This window comes from Siniperca chuatsi, linkage group LG3 (assembly GCF_020085105.1).
Source record: "Siniperca chuatsi isolate FFG_IHB_CAS linkage group LG3, ASM2008510v1, whole genome shotgun sequence".
Lineage (NCBI taxonomy): Eukaryota > Metazoa > Chordata > Actinopteri > Centrarchiformes > Sinipercidae > Siniperca > Siniperca chuatsi.
In genome coordinates this window covers 11,095,868-11,119,417 of record NC_058044.1, presented here as the reverse complement: position 1 = coordinate 11,119,417, position 23,550 = coordinate 11,095,868, and the positions used below count along the sequence as shown (strand labels likewise).

Here is a 23,550-nt window from a genome sequence, read left to right as displayed (position 1 = left end):
GAACTTCATAAGACGTGGCGGTGGTAACGAGGTGTTGGTGAGAAGTAGAGTCATTTGAAATAAATGCCTTGTCGCAGACTGCCCATGCGCAGAGTCCCCAGCGGCGGCGGCGGCGGTGGTGGTGGTGTTGTGGCTAATGAAGAATAATAAATCATGAAAGGGTTTTTCAGGTAGCTGAAAAGAGCGTGTGTATGTGAGAGGGTGAGAGACTGAGAAGGAGAGTGTGTGTGAGTGAAAGAGAGAGAGAGAGAGAGGGGGAGAGAGAGAGCGAGTGAGAGAGAGAGAGAGAGAGAGAGAGAGAGAGAGGCGGAGAGAGACTCAGTCTGCCCTTCGCCTCAGAGCAGAGGCAGTTCGGGTCCCCGCAGCATTCAACGTAGTCGAAGAGGTACAGTACAGAGACTGTCACCGCCATTACTTCTCACTTACGGTCATTTGAAGACGGAAACTTTTGACAAAAAAACAAACAGGTCAACGAAAGCGGCAACAGTTTTAAACTTGAAGTATTTTGGAAATCCTAAGAGACGGAAAGAAACTTTTTTGATTTTTTTTTTCTGGCGTCGTCTATGAGGAGTTCTGCCACAAAAAAAATCCAAGGTAAAAAAATATATTTGTATAATACAAGGTGGAGACGGTTGAAGGAGAAAAAAAACAGAAAGGTTTTTTTTTTTTTGAACAATCGCGCCACAAGTCCACAAAGGAAAAGGTATCTGCTGCGCTCAGTTGCATGGCTTGTTGGTGCCTGCGATATCTCATTTGCCAAAACGAGAGACACCTCCATACCTCCGCTAGTAATAATAAATAGATGTGATAACTTCAGTGTTGGACGACTGCCTTCAGCCTACACTTTATTCGACAGTGACTTGAGATTCCTGCAAAGCAATTGGGCTTCAACTCCCGACCGAGGAGGCGGAGTCTTAACTTATTAAAAGGAACTTGCCGAGGCTTGGACGCCCGCAAATATGATGATGATGTCTCTGAACAGCAAGCAGCCTTTTGCCATGGCCCACACCAGCTTGCCCGAACCGAAGTACTCGTTGCATTCCTCCTCATCCTCCACTTTGACTTCCAATGCACCCTCGTCCTCCTGCTCGTCCTCCCGACACAGCAACAGCATCATCAGCAGCAGCAGCAGCTCGGAGGCGATGCGCAGAGCCTGTCTCCCAACCCCACCGGTACGTATTCTGCATAATCACTGCTTAAAGGCACATTTTGACAGCCCACTTTTTTGCTTGATGTTTTTTTCATGTCTGCACAGCAAATCACCCAACACCTCCATATTTTTTCCCCCCTCTGCTCAACTTATGTATTCAGTCGGCTTTGCCTTTCGTATTAATTTTTATGACCTGGGATGTTGCATGTGTCTTGTTTTGTGCGCTCCTTTTTTAGGATTTCTTTTTTTCACATTCTGGAAATGTTTTAAACCGAGGAGTGGAGGGAGAATTCCCTGCTGACAGTTATGTGTGCATTCTATTTGCAATTGCAGAGCAATATATTCGGAGGCTTAGATGAGAGTTTGTTGGCCCGGGCTGAAGCTCTAGCGGCGGTGGATATAGTCTCGCAGACCAAGAGCCACCACCACCCTCCACATCACAGTCCCTTCAAGCCGGACGCGACCTACCACACCATGAACACGCTCCCCTGCACCTCGTCTTCCTCCTCCTCCTCGGTGCCTATTTCTCATCCGTCCGCCTTGGCCGGCCACCACCATCACCACCACCATCACCACCACCACCAGCCTCACCAGGCACTGGAGGGGGACCTGCTGGACCACATCACCCCGGGACTGGCACTAGGAGCCATGGCAGGGCCGGATGGCTCGGTGGTTTCCACGCCTGCGCACCCTGCCCACATGGCGGGCATGAACCACATGCACCAGGCAGCCATCAACATGGCTCATGCCCACGGGCTACCACCGCACATGGGCATGAGCGACGTGGACGCCGATCCAAGGGACTTGGAAGCCTTCGCAGAGAGGTTTAAGCAGAGACGGATCAAACTCGGGGTTACCCAGGCGGATGTAGGGTCAGCTTTAGCCAGCCTGAAGATTCCTGGGGTGGGCTCCCTCAGCCAAAGCACCATCTGCCGATTCGAGTCCCTCACGCTCTCTCACAACAACATGATTGCTTTGAAGCCCATCCTGCAAGCGTGGCTAGAAGAAGCCGAGAAATCACACAGGGAGAAACTTAATAAACCCGAGTTGTTCAACGGCGCGGAGAAAAAGAGGAAGCGCACGTCGATAGCCGCACCAGAGAAGAGATCACTTGAGGCCTATTTTGCCATTCAGCCGCGTCCCTCCTCGGAGAAAATTGCAGCAATCGCAGAAAAGCTGGACCTCAAAAAGAACGTGGTGCGGGTCTGGTTTTGCAACCAGCGACAGAAACAGAAACGAATGAAATACTCTGCATGCGTCTAAAATCGCTTTAAACCACCACCCAGGAAAAGACTTGGAACTGTTTAGAGACGATTTGTACCATATTTCCTATCTCACACGTTTTTTCAATCATCGATGACTTTGTGCTTTGAACTTCGAAAAATTCCTAAAATTGAACAATGACTGAAAAACTCGAAAAAACCCCCGACAGTCACGTCTTTTACTCGCTGAGAGGGAGACGTGGAGTCAAGTAAAGCATCGTTTGACAGAGCAAGTAAGAACACTGTTTCCACACTTACTATGCTTCACCTTTTTAATGTCAACGCAGTAGCCTGTGACTTACAGGACTCTATGCTGTAATTTTCATTTATGATTCATTTCAAATGAGGACTACAGTTTGCGTTAGCAGAAACCCCCCCAATGAAAATAGCATTGTTATTTACACGCAGCGGGGCTAGTTTAACTCGAAGCACTTGGTTTGGTGACTACTAGTGTTTATATTTTTGGCTTATAGGATAAGCTACATTTTTCCCTCATGACGATGCTGTCTGACATGTATTCAGGGTCCATGAGGAGATTAAGAGGACAACACACGACTTGGTCTTGAAAGCTAATATTAGATTACTGCCAAATAACCCTCTGTAAATTAATAATTTACTTGCCACACACTTCATTTTGTGTCTAAATGTGTAATTAAGTCCACTTATTTTGTTACCATGTGTCATCAAAGTCAGGGATCTATTTTCAAGATACCCGGGGTTTGGACTAAGGTAGGGTTGTTTATTATTAGGCCTCAGTATGTGGAAATATCGAAATAGTGACTCACTTGGAAGGATTTCACAGCATTTCACTATTAAAAAAATATGATTTCTTGTCGGCTGCAATAAGTTTACAATCCAGCGTGGGCCGGTACCTTATGAACTATTTATTGAGTGAGGTCATGTTTACTTCATTATATATTTATTGGGATTCCCCCCTCCTCGTTTTGCTTGAGAAAATCAAATTGTGACAGCAAGTTAAGCGTGTTGTTCTGGTTTAAAGGGAAACGACTGTGAAATATACAGTCACAAATTTTAATTTACGATTTCTAACATTTGAGATGGTACAATCGAGATATATATGAGATAGTATTCTCTTTTTAAATTATTTTATGTATGTTTTCTGCTATTTATTTGTATAAATATACGCGCATCATTATGAAGTCGTTGCTTGTTAAAATCACATTGTTTAAGTAATGTTTTTTCTTGAAGAGAAAAGAAACAGCTTCATGGAAGTATACGTGTACAATGTAAATATTTCATTGGAACCAGTCGATGCACATAAATATATCCGTACAGGTTTTTGCTGTATTGCTGTTTTAGCTGAGGTAACTTATTTCTGTAATGTATGTTGCTTTTGGTTCCTGGTTAAATAATTCTATTAATTTATTACATCCATGTAATTTTAATTTATTTAATTATTGAACTGCAATATGTGTTTCATTAAAGAACAAACTTTAACATTTAATCGGACGTTTTCCATGACTGCACTGTGTAATGTGGCTCATCCAGACATATTAACATTCTTTTATTTATTCATCTATTTATTTATTGATGAGGAGGATGGAAACGGTTTAGCTGTGGGCTGCACAGCTTTTAAAAGATATTTATGGATTCTTTAAGCTTATTTGACTGCGAGTATTGCCATTTTCTTTAAAAGGTAACGTGACTTTGAGCTTAGAAACAGCCATGAGTCCTGTCACAGTGCCCATGAGCAAGACACCACCAACAACCCCACCCCCACCCTACACCCAATCTGTTCTCCCACTGTCTGGGTAATATAAGAGATGAATAACTAACAGGAAAATGTAAAATGTAATTAGAATTTTTTTGTGCCTTAACACCGTCCTCCTCCAGGCCTCATAATAAAGCAGGCCTTACAGGAGCCCCTTCTTCTCGATTCCATCAATGTTAAAGACACACGTGGCTTCTCCACTGACTTGCTGCCAGCTTATGCAGCTCAATGTTGCCTTACCTGAGAGCAAATGCTAATATTCTATTAGAGTCTAATCAGGGGGTCTATGGAGAGCTGGATGGGTCCCTGGAGCGCAGACTTGCCAGATGTCAGCCCGCCAGAAAAACAGCTCGCCTGCCAATGTGCCCGTCTCTATTTAAATACACACTCAAACATGCCTCGTTCGTGCATGCGGGCACACGGGCTTTGAAGCAAAACCTTTGCATCGAAGTTATGGCTGGATATGAGGAGGAAGATAAAAAAAAAAGAAAAAAAAAGAGGGGAACATTTTGAATGTCATGTCCATAGCAGAGTTGCTGTTTGTGGGCTTCAGGGCTGGCTGGCTGGCTGGCTGGCTGGCTGGCTGGCTTGTTGAGCAATGAGCAAGCGTTTCAGCACCATGGACAGATACCTGAGAGGCTGCACGAGCCAAACATTAGCATTTCTGAAACCTGTCCTCCACCTTTACAGTGATTATTTACAGCACCTGGAATACATTTGCATGGGAGTATTTTTGGATCATTTCAGACTGATTCTAACAGTAGGTTTTAGCAGGAGGATTTTGCAATACAAAAAAAGAATTGATTCTTTAAAAGAAAAATCAATCAATTGTCAGTTAGACGTGTTCACCCTCTAAAATGCTGTGTCAAATGTTTTTATATTTTTTATAACCATACAATTATCATCATGCACCTCCAAGTGTCACATGACAAGACAATCACTTTAGTTTCCACCAAATATTTTAAATATGTTTTTTTAATCTAATCTCTTATAAGTAGGCCTACTTGAATTAATTAAATGTGACACATATATCCTTCGTCAATACTTATCCAACAAAAAACCTTTAATAAAATGGTTCTAAACTGAAAAACAACGCCTTCATAACACTGATCCATAAACCAAACATGTGCAACCGCCATCCTCGTGACAAATTAAGAGTATCAAAACGACCCTTATTAATGAGACAGCTATGATGGTTCATCAATTAAAAGATGCTCCTGGTGAGTGCTTCTAATTTCCCCTAAATGAGCCATTCACTTAATACGTTAATAAGAGCGAATTATTAAATTACACATCGAATTATGAAAACCAGATAATTATGAAGAGCGAGTTAAGTAGTCATTAGCTATCCCTGTTAATTACCGCTGGTCAGGGAGGGCTGCCGAGTGAGTGTCTCATCGGGAATTGAAATTAACTTTATGCAGTGAGCCTCGCTGCTGCTTGACAAGCCGGAGCTCTGCACAGACAGACAGACAGGCAGGCAGGCAGCTTCTCAGCCAGACTGCTGCTGCCTGCTTTCACTTTCACGTATTGGGAGAAAATCGATCAGGATTCTTTGATAGCGAATCAATGTGGCCCCAGCAATGAAACACACACACACACACACACAGAGAGAGAGAGAGAGAGCTAAAAGGCCTCAGCAGCACAATAAAGAAAATCGAAGATATTTTCTTTGATATAATAAATATGTGAACTAGTTTACCTTAAAGCCACAGACACATCTGCTCACATCTGTGCTCCATACATTGAAACGTACATACAGAACGACACTGTGGGAGCTTTCTACAAAACGAAAAGGGCAGCGCTGTTTCCTTTTGTTATAATTACGCCCTCTGTTTTATTTTTCTCTTTCCCCTGAACATTTCCCCCCTTTCACAGGGATATTGATGAAAATTTAATGAGGCCAGGGACTGTCGGAGCTCCGCCTGGGGACCCGAGAGTAGAATATTTTAACTGTACATTTACGCCAAGTGTCTGCCTTCAAAGACGCGACTGCTCTCGAATTAGACGAACTGTAAGCCATAAATTGAACGCGCTACACACTATATAACCCTTTATTTATCATCTGTTGGCTCTTTTGCACCGCCAAAATATTGTGCAACACCCGTCAAATGGCTGCTTGGATGTTAAGCGGCAATCGCCATTTGAGATTGTCGCCGATCAGTTGCTGTTGATGCAATATTAATCAGCCATCAATAGTCATTAGTTTGTTAAGTGTTTTCCAGAAACTAATCGATGGGGCAGCATTGGATGACTAGAAGGATTTTGGTGGGATACTTTTTGATCTAGGGTGGCATGCAAAAGAGGGAAACACTGTACAGCCACACTGTATCTATCTGCCAATGAAATAGCTCCATCTCTCTCTCTCTCTCTCTCTCTCTCTCTCTAACATAATCGCACGCGCACACACATACCAGCCACGCACACACAGACGAGTATTTGCCAGGGGTAGGCATACGCTTTTGTTCAAATACAGTATCTTCCATTTTACCAACGAAAAACATTTCAAATCCTCGCGTTTTATGCTGATTGAAGACTGAATCGGTGATGAAACCGAATGGCCAGTTACTGTGTTGTTCATCACACGGGTTAATGCAGGCTAAATCCGCACCACTAAAGTTTGAGCCTGCACTGGAAAAATAAAAGTTTGCTGGCGTGACACACCCAACGTTACAGGAAATTCACAACTGAATTGAACAACTGAATTAAATTGAAATTATGCTGGGGTTAACCAGGCGAAAGATTTCCTTCTGCGACGTGAGAGTAAAAAGATAAATGCATTATTGGCCAGACAACTTATTTATGCGTTTAGGTGAGAAAAACAATAGTTTTAGGAAAAGGCCTCCGCTGTAACCTTTACTTTGAAATGTAGATGTGCTGCAAACACTGGATACAATCCAGACATGCGTAGACAAGAATTCGTCCCTTATTAAAAATTTATATCGATGTATTCAAACTCACTGCTTTTCCTTTTGAGTTCTGCAATGTAACATCGCATATTTGTTCAGTGCAAGAAATTTTAAAAAGCAAGGTTTTCAGCTGCACTAGCCTGCGTCAAAACAAAACTTTCAGAAACCGATAAATTATGATTTTACCGAAATTTTGACATTCTCGTTACGAATCTGAAAAAAAATGGGGGATTTTTTAAAATAAAAAATAAAAAGCCCCTCTTAATTTAATGCCATTGGAAACGTTCACAGCCTTCATAAGTAAAATAGCTCAGGGGCGTGATTAGAGGGTGGGTGCTGAGAGGCCACAGTCACCCCTGACATGTGGCTGCCTCCAAAATAATGATTTGGATGCATAACCAAGTTTCTACCTTTTCCCCAGAGCTTTTTCATTTCTTTTGTACATTTGTTATTATCAAAATCATAAAGTGTTGTTTAATTTCCATAAGACCCAGCATTATAATTCTTTGTTTTGTAGCTTGTTCTTTATTGTCCATAGTTGATGCCATTTTGTGAATTTGTGGATTTTATTTTTCAACATGAATCCTAAATGAATATTCAAATGCTTTTGCTTGAGGGGGAATACTGTACACCCCGGCTAGACTTTTGCAATACAGCCATCTCCAACATGGCGAGCATGTTTCAGAGTTTATCATGGACAGATTATGTGTGTTGAAATAATGAAGATTATTTCTGTACATTGAAAAATAAAACTGACCTCTCTCCCCCACCACCAATATTATTAACCTTTTGCAATGCATTTTCTTACAGCTAGGGGAGTGTGAGGAACACCAGTTACGAAAAGAGCCTCATTGCACTGTTACACTAGTGTCCATGTAGGCAAGAGGAAGAAATGCCCTTCAAGGATAAAATGACTGCCCGTGAGAATAAAGAATTAAGTCAGATGACATCTCCAGACTTCTCAGATGAATGAACAAGAAGGTCGGCCAAGTTCATAAAAGTGACCAACATCTTTGCATAATTGATTTTCAATCTCTTCTTAAACTTTTTGCTCTTTTTACGCTTACGTGCAGTAAGTACCTGCAGTTAATTATTCAGAAAGGGTAAGATGATCAACTCTACGAGAATATACACAGTGAGAACCAAATGCTCATCAAAATAAAATAAATTTAAATAACTTAAGTGATTTAATCATGTCATTCCCATTTCTTTTTTTTTCTTTTTTTTACCATAAAACATTCCTTTTTCATTTATTTAAAAAAGCTTAATTGCATCTACTGGTGCTAATCTTGTACTGATAAATAAACAGTATTCATTGGAATTGAATGACTATAAAGTATTTTAATCATCTGAAGGACCATCTGAATAATAAATAATAAAGTTTTAAAGAGGTTTCAGTTTTTTTTAACCTTCTGTAAATGCCAAAAACAGTGTGCATACTGTTCCACAGCTTTATATCACAAAATCAAAGCCAAAACTTCCATTGTCACAGAAACATATCCAGTTGAAGCTTGGTTACCTTAAGACTGATCAGCAAAAACAAGGTCAACCAGGAAAAACTTGTTATAAGATACATCTTGGAGTCATATGTTTAAATTCATTGTGTTTTACAAATGATACAGTTAAACTCCCTTGTGAATTGCTTGGTACAAAATTCATCAAACTCTCTATTTGTATCTATTTATTATTATTTGTGTGAACATATGTAAAGCATACTGTGTGTCAAAATATTCATGTTAAAGACTGCTGTCATCACATTTTACTTTAAAAAAAAGATAAAAGTTGCAGAAAGCACGACTCTCATATACTGGGTCTAAGATGAAAGTGTTTTGTTTATAGCCCCATAACATATTCAGTCACTTATTTAAACTGAATGTAAACAATGTGTAATTCTGCACAAGGTGGATCAAATCATGGTAAATGTATTGCACTTGTATAGCGCCTTTCTAGTCTTCCGACCACTCAAAGCACTTCATAAATCAGTGGATCAGTGCTGTGTGATGTAGAAAGAATACATGGGCATACACCAGGACCGTTGACATCAGAATGGCATCTTAATATGTGGATTCCTCATAATGTCTATGAATGTATAAGCTATTAACTAAATGTGTTCATCATTTAATTCAGTCACACCATGTGTACTCAGTTATGTATTATGACCTAATGTGTAAATTGATGGCATCAAAGTGCCTTCAGCCATCAAATATTTAACAACACTGGATGGGTATACGCATTTATGAACAGCTAGGTCTCCTCCTTGCATTCCCTTTTCACCTGATCTTCCTTTTGCAACCATCGAGTGTTCGACTTGCTCGTTCTGAGGCTGTTTTGGTGTTCCGAATGAGTAAGTTGTAGACCTCGTTGAGATTGGACCTTAATGAGAAGGTGGTAGAGCTGTCTAGTGGATGTGTGTTCATTGGGCTTTGACAGCCGTGCTCTGTTGCAGATCTATTAATCATACCCACAAGGAGTGCTAGTCTCTCTCCCTCTCTCTCCCTCTCTCACTCACTCACTCTCAGTTTTCAGTTTATACAGAACAGAATCATTTACATAAAGTCCTTAAGGCAAATAACTGTTGGGGGCTCTAATTTATATCTGATCGAAAATTAGCCGTCATTATGCGCACCATTAGCTGCGTCTTTAATGTGCTTCTAAGCACCATTTGTCAAGCAGCTTGTTAATATCCTTCAAGTCTTTAAAGTTGAGAGCTCATTAAAGACTGCTGTGCCTGCTCTTGATGCTATTTCATGAAATTCTGTGGGAAGGGACAGAGCATTTAAAAGTTTTTTTGCATTGCCATTGTCCAAAAAAAGAGTAGACGACGTACTGCGTGTGCATCCTGCTTGCTTTACGTATGATTAAAAACTGAAAGACAAAATGCACTGTTTTAACATGGGAGAATGTTTCAAATTATAAACACTTAATACATTTAGGCAAAACTATCAGTTGACTAAAGTCTAATTAAACATTTGCTTACAATATGATCACACCACCAGAAACATCTTTAGAACTGCTTTTCATCAGGAAAACCAATTCTCTTTTGACCGTGTAAGACTATGAAGTGCAAACAAATTGTTCTGAAAGGCACACATCAGATAGGCAAATGAACCCCTGCGTGTAAGTCTTTCCATAGTTGTCTTGCCCACAGCCCATAACAGGAGACCCTCACAGGCCCAATCTTTGCCTATGGGTAATGGGAGTTATGCTGCTTTATTATTGGTTAAAACTCCAGTGTCCTTAGTCTTTTTTTTCCTCCAGTATAACAGATTCCTCCAGGCTAAAGCAATAAAGAGAGTAATTAGAATGCTAAAGACAGATGTAAATAAAGGGAATGAGACAGTGGTGAGGGATGAGGCGTCTAGGTCACACACTCTCATCAAAAACCCAGTTGGTAGCAAATGACACAGCGTTCAGTGCCAGAGGCCTGGGGCTACGACTGCAAACCAGAGGACATAATGGACTAAATTATGGCCTCAATGGCTATGCATCTCAAAGCACCCATAAGGACACACACACACACACACACACACACACAACCTCAAACCCCAAACACAGATCTACTGTATGATCGGATTAAATCTGTCTAAAGAATTACATAATTACAGAATACCATATCAAAACAATACGCTATTATTATGCAGTGTGTTCAGTACTCACACCCCACAGAACCAGTGTTAACTGATTGCCTTGTTGATGGCCCCCATTGATAATCCATTGATGTTACGGACTATCATTCATGAAGCTTCTGTTCAGCAATATAGGAGTCATTTTTGTAAAACCAATATCCGATTTCATTCTGGCAGTCTGAGGCTTTCACAAGTACTGAATTTATTTATTTATACATTTATTTAGAGAAATACAATTTGGAAAATAAAAATGTGGAAAATAAGATGAGTATTATAGGATTACAATTATATCGGATGAATAAGAGATGTGTTTTAGAGTGTGTGGAGGCAGACTGCAGCAAGCATCAACACCAAACACTATACACTTGAGATTACATGCATGAAGAAGGGGTTGGGCTAATTAAAATATTATTAAAAATACATTAACTACTAGAATGCCATCATATTTAACAACATGAGACATTAATAAATTAACCAACTTTTAGTGATGAAATAAATACTTCTTTATACTGGACTTCAAGGGGAATTCCTGTGAGTCGCAGGCACAAGGATCAGGTTGGCAAAGCAGCAAGAATATTGAATATCCAAATAAATCAATATTTATTACTTAAGTAAAATCATGAATTTGATTACATTTGAATTTCATTTCTTGTCATCAAGAAATTCTAGAAAAAAGCATCATCAAACATCAGCAATAAGTAGATTTGTGGAGTTTATCATCAGAATAAAAATGTTTAATTGTATCACAGTTACTACTTGCCACTTTGGTTTTGTGCACTTGTATGTGGTGTTGCAGAGGTGGAAACTGTGAAACAGCATCTTGTATCATGTGTGATAACTGTCGTATCTTGGAGATGATTCTTTCCTGATTTCAGGAAAGAACAAAGGGGGTAGGCTCACATTATACAGAGTGACTACGACTCATCAGGGTATTCACAGGAAATAAAACTCCAAAGAGTTTTACGCTACAGAAACTGGCTATAGAGGACAACAATCACATACACTCAGTATCCCATTAGACTGTTTTACACACTTTGGATCTTGCCTTGTTAATGAGACCCTCTAAAAGTTTCCCAAGCGTCCCACACACTATGCTTTATGTCTGGTCATCTCTCTTTTATGTTCCACACTTTGTGTGAGCCACAAATCACTACACTACACTCACATTATGCAAAGATGCATACTGTACAGGATGTAGTGTAGCTATTAGTGTTATAGATTTATGATACGCTTTGTTAATAACGTATGGTTGTAATTGCTATTAACTCTGCTACCTTGACAGTTTTTTCTCTCCTTGTATATTGTATTGGTCTTGCTGGAGCTCATCCCGACCTGTTATAAGTTCATACTTCCATACATCTTGTCCTTTCAAATGCTTGGAAAGGGGTGGATGATATGGATAAGATATTCATGGTGCAATCATAGTACAGATAATTGTCATTATATTGATGTATATCATGGTAAGATTTGTAAGTTTTCAGTTAATTGAGAAACCTTTGTTGTGTGTCTATTTTTGGTTCATCCAGTGAATTAAATACCTAACAAATCAAGGGTACTTTATAAAATAATGAAAAAAACATGTAAATTCAAAAGTACCATTAAATAGTCCTGCTCAGTGACTTGCAACATTGCCCCAACCAGACATATTTAAGGGATAGATGCCTCAGTATAAACGGTACAGAAAGATCTCTGACGGTTGAGAAACTACGAATGATGAAGAATGATTTAACATACATGTACCACCCTGTCTTACTGAACATCTCCAATCTTTTCCAGACTTGCACTTTCATGACTTTGCTGGATCATTTGTGTGTACTAAAACCCTAATTGCCGTATTTCTGACAGCACTTGAAGGCAGTCTTTAATGGCATTATCCTGAGTACAGATTGTTAGCTGCCAATCATGCTGGAAATGACAGACAAATTTCAGCCAGACATTCCCATCTAAGGACTGCTACCAAAAAGCCACATACTTCATACAAAAATGGAGTAAGTATAGACAGAAAGAGTTTCCTGCACAGAATTCTATATTTCTTTATTTTACTGAAATTATTACACATTTTGTGTTTGAAATTACAATATACCAAAATATCTTTCAGAAAAGCTCAAGATATTTCTGCTTGACCATCAAGTCCACATTACAGGCAGTATGTCAACTATTGTAATGAAATGAGAGGTATATAGCATTTTTATTGCCTATGACAAAAGTTACATGATCTTTCCATGCAAATACTTTGCCAGAAGTAATGTCTCAGCAAAGCAAGTTGATGCCACCCACTATATTAGATTACACTGTGCTGTTGAAATGTGTGCTTCAGAGGTGCCTTTGCAAAAGGTTGATTACTTTGGATATATTTCACCTGCCGCTCTGGGCTATTATTGCTTGAGATACAGACTATAGTCAGAATCCTGATGGAGCGATCCTGAATGGTCAACGTCCCTGGTAAAACCATATAAAGTGATTCAATGCGAACATAAAGAAATGTTAATGATCGTCAAAGACCTTTGTGTTGGATGGCTTTCCTTCCAGTTACTCTCTCTTTCTCACTCTCTGCTGTCCTTTTTATTTCCTTCTCACTTTCCGAGTGTGAGCATGTGCAGATTGTACTTTTTCTGTGAGAACGTTTTGAGGAAAATACATCTAATATTGACTAAAATAATAAGAATCATCCCCAAAAAATAACCCTGTTGCTGAAAATCCCAAAAATATATTCCCTCAGCATGTTTCTTTAAAATTGCTAATATTGACAGTGAGCTTTGCTGGGGAGGTGCCTGTGTATCTCAGTGGCTGTGCTGTGAAATGTGGCAGACAGACATAGTTTCTGACCTCTATATAGCAGTGTGGAAGGACCTCAACAGCTGTAAACAACACTGCAATCAGTGTCCCATCTGCTCCCATGTCCCACTTGTGTGGATGCCTTTTTGCCATTTCTTTCACCCTCTGCCAAGCGGCTGCCTCAGGACATCTAACCCAGAGAAAAGAGCTCATTTACCCAAGGAGGAAAGAAGCAAACTAGATTTCTGAGTGCGTTTGCTGACGGGGAAACTTGGTTGTGTCAGAATTTAACAGAATTAGACATATTATAATTTGCTAAATATATCACTTCACAAAAACAACAGTTCATTAATCTGCACTAAAACTTTATTTTTGTGATAAATTAACGTGAAAATAATCAGTGATCAACTAAGATCGAGCAGCTAACCAGCTATCAACGCAGCTTTTACGTGATGATTTAACCTCCATTAACCCCTGTTCAGGCTAATGATGCTTTGCATGGATTATATGAAGTGTGCGCTTGAGCTACACCCACTCCAAAGGTAAGTGGTGTGACTCCTGTCTTGTATAAGTAATAAGAGCCCACCCAGTAAATCTACAAATTTACCATGATACAAGTCATTTTCCAGAAAATACTGATTATAAGACTATTTGCATCTTTATGTATTTTTGTACTTAGATAATAGTAACTAATTTTAAACTTAAAGTTACCCTGTCAAGTTTTTGACCACTAGTAGCACAATAGAGCAATGTTTTTATGAGTGGATCCCCATTTTGTTTGGTTTGTGCACAAGGACGCATATGCATGCGCGGATGTATGCAGGCAACGCAATACACATTCCTGCCAATGGTTTCAAACTATTCCACTGATCTACAGTTGGTGGAGGGAATCCACAAAGAAGAGTAGCAATAAGCCAGCAAAGGCAGTGAAGAAAATACTTGCAAGCAAACATGGATGTACGATGCAAGAAAATAAAAATCTGATTTCCAAATGTTTTTTGAGTAAGGAAATGCATTCATTAAATTTGTTGGGCTTTAAAGAGTAACTTAACACCCCCTAAAAATCTTGTTTTTGCTAACCTCCAGTGGTCTAACTTCTCACCTTGCTGCAGTGATGTAGAAGCGTACTTCAGGACCCCATGACATCACTGTTGGGTAAAGTTACAGATCCAACAATGCACACTTCTAACCACATCCAAACACATCAGTAAGTGATGTTGGGTGTGATCAGAGGTGAAACAGACTAGAAACTTTCAACCATTGAGGACGGTTAAACACTGCTTTTCAGCCTGGCGTTCAGTTACACTTTAAGGATATACACGATGCGTTTTGGTGAGAAACACTGAATGTAATGTAATGTTTACAAGAAAACTCTACTGGACAGCTTTAAAGGAGCAGTGTGTGGGATTTAGTGGCATCTAGTGGTGAAATTGCAGTTTGCAACCACTTTAATACCGCCCGCATCACTTTCCCCTTCCAAGCGTGTAGGAGAAACTACAGTGACTGCAAAAAAAGGCCCTATCTAGAGCCAGTGTTGTTCATTCTGGGCTACTGTAGAAACATGGCGGTGCAACATGGCGACCTCCGTGAAAGGGGATCCACTCCCTCTGTAGATAAAAACAGCTTATTCTAAGGTAATGAAAACACAACAATTCTTATTTTCAGGTGATTATACACTAATGAAAACATACGTGTAAATATTATATTCCATTTCTGCCAATAGATCCTCCTAAATGTTACACACTGGTGCTTTAGGTTTTTTGGATTTACACAATCTATGTAAATTGTTGACATCAGAGCTATTCATATTAAATCAACTACAGGAAATAGTGCCTGTCATGTTTTCTTGTTAAACTTCTTTTAGTTATTTAGTTAAAGCCTGAAGTGTATTTGCTATGAAGCTTAAATACATACATCTATAGGCTGTAAATAGACTGTAAATGGGTAAAACATATTTGATAAGGATTTACCATGTTGTGTGCTGGGTGGGTAAAGAGTGAGAACACATTAATTAACCATTTCCATATATTTGATTTAATATGATTTTTTTTCTTTTTTATTAAACAACACTTCATGAGAACAATATCAAGACAAAGATAACATACAACAAACAAACATAATACAAAATTACAAAGACCGTACAAAACAAAAGACTGATAAAGTAAAACTCAAAGTACAAACACTACCATGAGGAACATAACATATTGAAATCATTCAGATAATGGCATCTTAAAAATGTTTAATTTTGTCCTGGGAGACACCTGTGAGGTTTTCTAAACTGAAATGTTAAGTTAGCAGATTGAGCCAGTGGTTGGTGGATAAATGGGTTCTGTCCTTCCAATTAAGTAATATAGTCTTCTTGGCTATTGTTAGAGCTATTAAAATAAATGGCGTGAACTGCTAGATGGCTTGAAGTGGAGAGATCATCCAGAAGACAAATGGATGGGGGCAAAGATGGATGCTGAGGCCAAGAATCTTTGACAGTTTGCTCACGACCTCCAACCAAAAGGCCTGAACTGGAGTACAGAGCCAGAAAGCATGAAAGAAGTAATTTGGTGAGTTTGGACAATGTGGACATATAGTTATTTGTGAAGCCAATACGGAACATTCTGCGGGTGGTGCTATGAACTCTACGTAGGACCTTATATGTTTAAGTCAGCTGCCTATAAATATGTCTGTTGGAAGAGACACAGTACTGTCTTCACTGGATAAATATGGTTTATATTGGTTTATATATTTGTGATAACACTTTCTTTGGCTTCAATTAATTCAATTTTTGACATAGTGGAGCAGTGGGACTAAGTTGCTGATATCTATTGCAGTTTTAATGCTTTCTTTCCATTGAATGTACTAGAAATAACAATTATAAGGAAAGTCGAGGGTCATGAAAAAGCCATCACTAAGTTGGTGCCCTAGGCTGGCCACTCCTCTCTGTTTCCATGCTGGAAAAATAGAAAGTTTATTGTTGATAAGAAACATAGGGTTATGCCAGATTAGGGTTAGGGCAGAGGGTGAGGATTTGAAATGGAGGATCTGGTTGGCTTTCCACCAGGCAGATAAACTATTTTTGATGAGGATGGTTTTAAAACAGTTTCTTCAGCTATTTTCTTTTCTGGTCCATTTCCAAATGTACAATTGATGTGCAAGAAAGTAATTAGAGAAGTTTGGTGCACCTAGTTGGAGGTTCTGATCTGATGAAGGTTTTTGCCTTTCCAGTAGAATGAGACTTGAGGGAGGAGAGCCAGCCCAGGGACAGGTTAACTGGTGTCATCCCACTGGGACAGAATCTCAGACTTGGACAGGTTGATGGAGTAGCCAGACACCTTACCATAACTGTTAATCAGATTATGGACTGACAGAAGAGATGTTGAGGGATTAGTTAAATAAGATGTCATTTGAATATAGGTTTATTTTATGATGGCGTGATTCTGTTTTAATCCCTGATATGCTATTGCTTTGTTTTATGGATGCTGCAAGTAGTTCTATAAAAAGAGCATCCTGGGGCATCCTTGTCTAGTACCTCTTGCCAGAAGGAATGGTTTTGATGTGAGTCCGTTGGTTAGTACACAAGCAGTGCGGGAGTTGTATAATGTTTTGACCAAGTTGGTAAAATATGAGCCAAATCCAAATCTTTTGAGGGAGCTGAAGAGAAAAGACCAACCTGCTCTGTCAAATGCCTTTCAGCTTCCAAAGATAGAATAATGGCTGTTTGATTGGGGTCTGTTGTGCCCAAACTGCTTTTACAGAGATGAATAAGGTTGGATAATTTGCATATGTTTCCTGAGGAATGCTTCCCGTTGATGAAACCAGCCTGGTCAGAGTGAATAAGTGATGGAATTACAGAGTCTAACCTCCATGCATGTACATACATACTGTAAGCGCACACACAAACCTCATACATATTAGACCTGGACTGAAATCAACCAGGCTGATATATGTTGGCCGATATTAGCTTATTGTAGATATATCGGTATCGATGTATATGTCGGCCGGTAAGTAACAAGACATTGCAGTAGAGAGATGCTAGTTTGTGCTAATTCAGAAACAGTGTCATCATTAACTAGTTTATCCAGCCGAGAGCATCAATAAGTGGATTTTTAAAGTCTCAGCTGTCCTGCTCCACTGATACAGACCAAGGTGGATTATGTTATGTTTCCATGTTCCAAACAAATACTACTGGCAGATATATTTTTATCAGATCTTTTAAACTTCCAAATAGCAAAATCAGTGTCCACCTCAGAAATCCAGTTTCAGTCAGGCTACAATACATACATTCTCACACACATATACCTATGGCATGCATTTTATAATATGACTTTATACCATAAAATAAACTATTTTATACACACATGCTGCCAGTGCCCTCAGTAAAGATTGTATATATATTCGTATTCGGGTGTTGGGGGAAGTTCCATACACTCATGCATGTGTCTAACACAGCTTTCTGGACTAATGACTTGATATCTCATTCATTACAGCCCTAGTATTAAGTGAATGTTCACCATAGGTAGCCAATTAAATTAGGCCCAGGTTAAACTAAATACAGTAGTCCCATTCTTGTCTAAGCATCTCAGGTAATGCAGACACAACACGTTGTGTGGTTTGTGTGGTAAATATTTATGATGATGAAGATGATCACGAATACATGCTGCCCTTGTCAGCTTGATGCAGAGAGGTCATTGTGCCTCAATCAATCCGTATTTCTATGTTCTCCAAATAATTGCCTTATGTTTCTATAACGAAAGTATAACATCTTTACAAGCTCTTCATTCAGGGGTGGGCTAAGGCAAACGTTGTATTCAGTATGCATAATCCATGTATAAATATGCCTCACACCAGAGCCCTGTGTGTTATGTGATTTGAGTGGGGGTCAGAGCCACTTGTATTCCTGTGGGTGGGATTGTGGAATTGCAGTCGATTTGATTGGAGCATTATCCCTACACGAGGGCCCTCCAGAACTCCTATCTGTTGTTCCCCCTACTCATTTACTTTATCAGTGCACTGCTGTAATATACATAATTCAGACAACCGGGGAATGTCTTTGGGCTCCGAACCACCTGCTGGCTTTTATTAGCTAATTAATGGTGATTTATCAGAGCTGCTAATTTGAGTGGGGCCGCTTGCCTTCAGGAGTCTCAGAACACCGTATGAATTCTGATGGTAATTATGCTTATTTGATGGGCAGTTTGCTAAAACAAAAAGTTCTGTCTTTTCTGCCCCACAGGGATGGAATTTCTGTTCTTACGAAAGACGACCTTGTGTGATTTTTTTTTCTGTCTCATTAAGGTCTCACACACAGTTCATTTTAATACTTAAATTCAAAACAGCTTTTTTACCTTTTTACCTGTAGATGTGTGTCCTTGGCAAGGTCTTTTTTTTGATGTCCTTATGTTTCAAGTATATTTACTGTTCAAGGACCGCAAATTCACCTACGGTTTGAGACTGGATATTTGGGCAGCCTTAAAGGAGAATATTAATCAATCAACAAGCCCAATGTACGCCTGCCAATGTGTTTAAAAAAATACTCCAAACGTTTATGATGCATCTCAAATTTTAACATTTACTCACTTTGTTGTTAATACAAACTTGACAGTGTTAAAGGATAAAAATAAACCACTGTCTTAATCAACAAAGATATGCAAAAAAGAAGACATGGATACGATTATTAGAATTTGGGAGGCAATGTGGGTTTTCAGGGATTATTTCCTGAAACAGAGACTTCTATTTCTTCTTGTGGGTGACAGGTGACTGACAGTAATAAGAATAACTATGCATGCAATGATGCAATCAAAGGTTCTACAGTATGTGGTAATGGACTGTGAAGCAGGTAATTGTCAAGTTTGTTGTTCATGTCAAGCAAAAATAAATGGCAAAAACTGGTTTCTCAGAGTATATGAAAACTCAAAAGTCCTTTGTAATACTGGGATACCCATATGTTTCTTCTGGCAGGTAATATTCTACATTTTTATGAAAGATTTTCCCTTAGTTCAATGTGAGCTTATAAACCTAATCACTCCAAGTTTTTCTAGTCTGTGATAACATAATTTTCATTGTCTGGTGCCAGGGTTGTTGCAGCTTGAACTTTTGTCAGAAGCCCGTTCTTTATTAAAGTGAAATAAATGTGATAAATTGGGGTTTTCTTGTTATCAGTGTGTTGATTTCTGGGTAGTGATTAATTTGATTTCAGCAATCAAATCTCAAACCATCATTGGAAACATACATTATACTACTATGCAGTGTAAAATATACTTTACCCAGTACAGGTTACCCTTTATCAATATAGTGCCTACTGGGACCTTGACTCCATCTAAGCAAACGAAGCTGTGCGGCTCCTTCTTGTAACCTTTACCCAGAAAGATGACAAAGTTGCATTGTGTTGTGATAATTTGTGAACATTTGAGACATCTTATATTCACAGCAGAAGTATAAATGTAAAGATTGCTAGTTTAGATTTGAACATTATTTTTAAACACCAAAAATAAAACAAGCAAATGACTCAAAGTTAAATTAATAACATTTTATAATAAATCATATTATGAGGGGTTTACAGATTGTCAGTCATTTAGTTAATAACTATATACTTAATGATGCTTTGCTGGTCATCAACAAGTCTAACAACTATAATGCTTAAATTGAAATGCTTTTGGGTTGCCAGGTTCACGGCCCACATTTAGACAGACTAGAAAAATGCAGATGTAGCACCTCTGACATTTTCTGATGGGACTTATTGAAGCTGGAGTTGGGTTTACTGTTAATCGCCTTCTCATCAGTTGCTTGGAGCGCATAAAAAACATACGTGCGAGGAGCCTGGTTGGAGCTGAGGATGAGCAAGCAGCTACCACAGGAGAGTATGAAAGCCTGAGAGGCCTCTCAATCAAGCAAACATTCCCCTGAATATGCTTACTCTGTAACCCTTAATGTCTTGCCGTTGAAAATTTGTGTGAATTTGTTACATCTGTGATTGATTTGAGTGTAACCAGACAGTAAGTAAGTAGCTGTCTTCGTCTTGTGTATGCATGCATGTTGACTCAATATGACATACACAGCATACCTACAGCATACAGTAATTTGAAATATTGATTTGTTTCAACTCGTAAACTTTCTGAACTCGAGTTCTTTAATGTAGCATGACATACATAATTGATATGTGAACCAACTTTTCTTGTGAAATTAGTGTGATGCCTGAAAATGCTAATGTTTACCCTCTTTATGGACATTGAGAAATAAAATTTTACAAGCTTTAAAAGAATAACCATGCATAACCAAGCTTTACATTAATCACCAAATATCAGTTTCCTAAACTGTTTTCAGTTTGGATTGATGTCAGTTAATTATATCCAATTTGGAAGAATACTGTTCACATAACTCGCGTCCACAACATGTTATCTGTGTATCAGAGATTGTGTGCTGGTTTCACATGTTTTTTTTACACAACCTGCTGAAAACACTGCGCTGAAACTGACAAACTGTAAATGGAACAGGCATCTAACCTGTGCCATTATCTGGAGATAAGCTTAAGTAACTCTAATATTTAAGGTCACATTTTAAAATTATATTAGCTATGTTAACATTCCACCAAACACCATTCATTTGGCAGTATTTATGGTTTGTGTTTCCCTGATCAATGTCTGGCTAGATCATTAGCATTGCTAACTAGCTGCATTGCTAAAACCAAACATTATTGTTCTTGATTATTGAGGAAGACATCACTTACATTAGGTGGATTAAATAAGGGAAGGAAGGAACTGAAGAGTGACAGAAATAAGGAATGGGTAAGGTAAGTGAATATCACCAAATTCAAACGTCATCATGTTCCTCAGCCTCCACCCATAGCCTGCAACTGTCTGTACATACATCAACAGCTCATCCCTACAGTAAATGTGTGTTGCTGACTCATCTTTTATTTGTTTTTTTTGTAACAAAGTTTACTTTTACTCAACGGTGATTTTACAAGAGTGAACTTAAACTTTTAATTTAGCAGATTGCTACACTGGCAGAACTTAAGCAAAACCTTCACCATGCCAGTATTCCTTTAGGAACCTTGAACAAAGTAATGACACTGTCAAGTTGAAACTGTATTTTTTTTTCAAACCCTCAGAACAAACTTTTGCAAGATGTTAACATCTATTGTTAACAACTGTGCCTATTTTGCTTAAACAAGATAGTGATTTCCTCGGACTACCAACACAAGACACGTTGTTGTTTCTGGGAGCGGACACATCTGTACAGATGTTTCCGAAGATCGTACTCCCACTAGTTTACAAGCTTAACTCTTTTTATTGCAGGGGAGACAGCTCTCATTCTGCAGCCTTAGTTTAGCATAATGGACTTAAATCAGAATTGAAGTTCATACAATTTGTCACATACAATCCTTTTCTTCATAAATGCATCTTTAAACACTGACAATGTCAAAATATTTGATCCAAAATGAGCTATTCTTTTCTAGAGAATGCTTCGTTTTGTTCAGTTCACCTCGAACGATTCAAAACATTTGACAAGACAAGTCATATCAGCAAAGATCCAAAGTGTAAGGTAGCAGATGTCTGATTGATGTTTTCTGCCCTCTGCATGCATATCCTTGGGGAAATGCTGTAGACGCTCTCCCTCTTTGCCAAAGCAAGTTAAATCCCAAAAGGCACATGGAAGTATAGAAGTATAAAACACTATGTCAAGTAATTTGGCATGTCTGAAATTACAACCTGGAAGGAGAAAAAAAACTGGGGTTAAGATATGTCTGCCAGCGAACACCTTTTCCTGATCTTTTCATCCCAATTCAAATAAAATTCAAAACCGCAGTTAAATGGTAATATCACACAAGCAAACAACGGTGCCTCCAGCAACATGCTCCATTAAAAGAGTTTGCCACGCAAGGTTCTGCAGTTCTATCTGCACAAACTGAAGTGTTTGCTCAGTGGGAATTGAACACGAATTCTGAAAAAGCCCTTTAATGTTGAAAATCTCACAACACCCTCTCAACACATGGGTTTTCAAGACAATACACATGTAAAAGTAACCCTATTATGTGTCTGTCTTTGTGTTAAGAGTATCATTTGTACATACATCAAAGCACAATTACACACTGACAGCCAAGCTCAATTTGTAACAGGAGGTGGATCTTTAGTGTAAAGACCAAATAACTCCTGTTGGTCATATTCACACAGCTGACACTGCTTGGAGAGTCAATTAAGATGCCAGTCAAGATCTCTACATCAAAGGCGGGATATGTCTATGTAATTCCAGCAATGACCCAGAGAGGTCACAGTGTTTCTGTTTATGTGTACACAATGGGCCACCTCAGCCTCCCTGGGGAGTTAACCTTCAGTATAGAAACATGCAATTCACATGGACGATAGCAATTGTTCCTAAGGTTGTCATGATACCAGAATTTTAAACTTCGACACAATACTAGTATAAAAAAAAAGATACTCGATACGTCTTTTGATACCATTGTAAAAAAAAAAAAGTCCTAGACACACCAAATAGGATAATATTTTTCTTTTTTTTTTTTTATTAACAACCTACACACAGTGCTCGTACAAAAACAAAATCACTGAACATATATTAAGGACTAGTAGATTTTCTTCCCCGTTGTTACATCTATGCATCCTTGGGTTGAAAATCTCATGGTAGATCTGTTTTTTTTAATAGCTTCGATACTTTTGATACTATAATTAACTGATATATAGTTTTAAACACATGGTATCAAAAAAATATCTAAGTATCGATACTTTTGATAACCTTAATTGTACCACAAGGAGAAAAGGACCAATCCTTCCCCCTTCACTACAACATACACACACACACACTCAAAACACTCAAGACTAGGTTTGATGGGGAGAATGGAAATAAGCGCCTCTGTGCCCATGAATGCTATCATTTCATTTCTCTACTCCGAATGCTCCAGGGATCTCTGAGAAGGAGTAGGAGCAATAAGTTCACTTTGCTGAATTAATGCTGTAATTCTTTATCAGGAGAGCCTTGGCATTACCTTGAACCGGGCTGGTTTTATGCAAAATGGTTTCAAGCCTAGTTTTTTTTAAAATGATGGTCCTAATTTGTTGGCTCACTTTAAATTATTAATCTCTTTTATATTCAA

At 38.9% G+C, this 23,550-nt stretch overlaps 1 protein-coding gene and 1 long non-coding RNA gene across 2 annotated transcripts in view; one reads left to right on the top strand and one right to left on the bottom strand.

Annotated features, from left to right (window-relative positions):
- Positions 1–300: 300 nt before the first annotated feature.
- Positions 301–3,877, top strand: pou4f2 (POU class 4 homeobox 2). Its single transcript, XM_044190707.1, has 2 exons — positions 301–1,172; positions 1,484–3,877. The coding sequence occupies exons 1-2, from the start codon at positions 960–962 to the stop codon at positions 2,411–2,413; spliced, it is 1,143 nt and encodes a 380-aa protein (XP_044046642.1). The 5' UTR covers positions 301–959; the 3' UTR covers positions 2,414–3,877.
- A 16,130-nt stretch (positions 3,878–20,007) lies between these two features.
- LOC122873674 overlaps positions 20,008–23,550 on the bottom strand; it is a 54,630-nt gene continuing 51,087 nt past the window's right edge. Inside the window, exon 5 of the long non-coding RNA XR_006377486.1 lies at positions 20,008–22,153. This is a non-coding gene — a long non-coding RNA (uncharacterized LOC122873674). The remainder of the gene's footprint in view (positions 22,154–23,550) is intronic.

Bases quoted from the DNA above. Each gene is read 5' to 3' on its own strand.
- pou4f2 (XM_044190707.1), top strand. From the start codon at position 960: ATGATGATGATGTCTCTGAACAGCAAGCAGCCTTTTGCCATGGCCCAC. The intron at 1,173-1,483 runs GTACGTATTCTG...TTGCAATTGCAG, and splicing joins CCTGTCTCCCAACCCCACCG to AGCAATATATTCGGAGGCTT.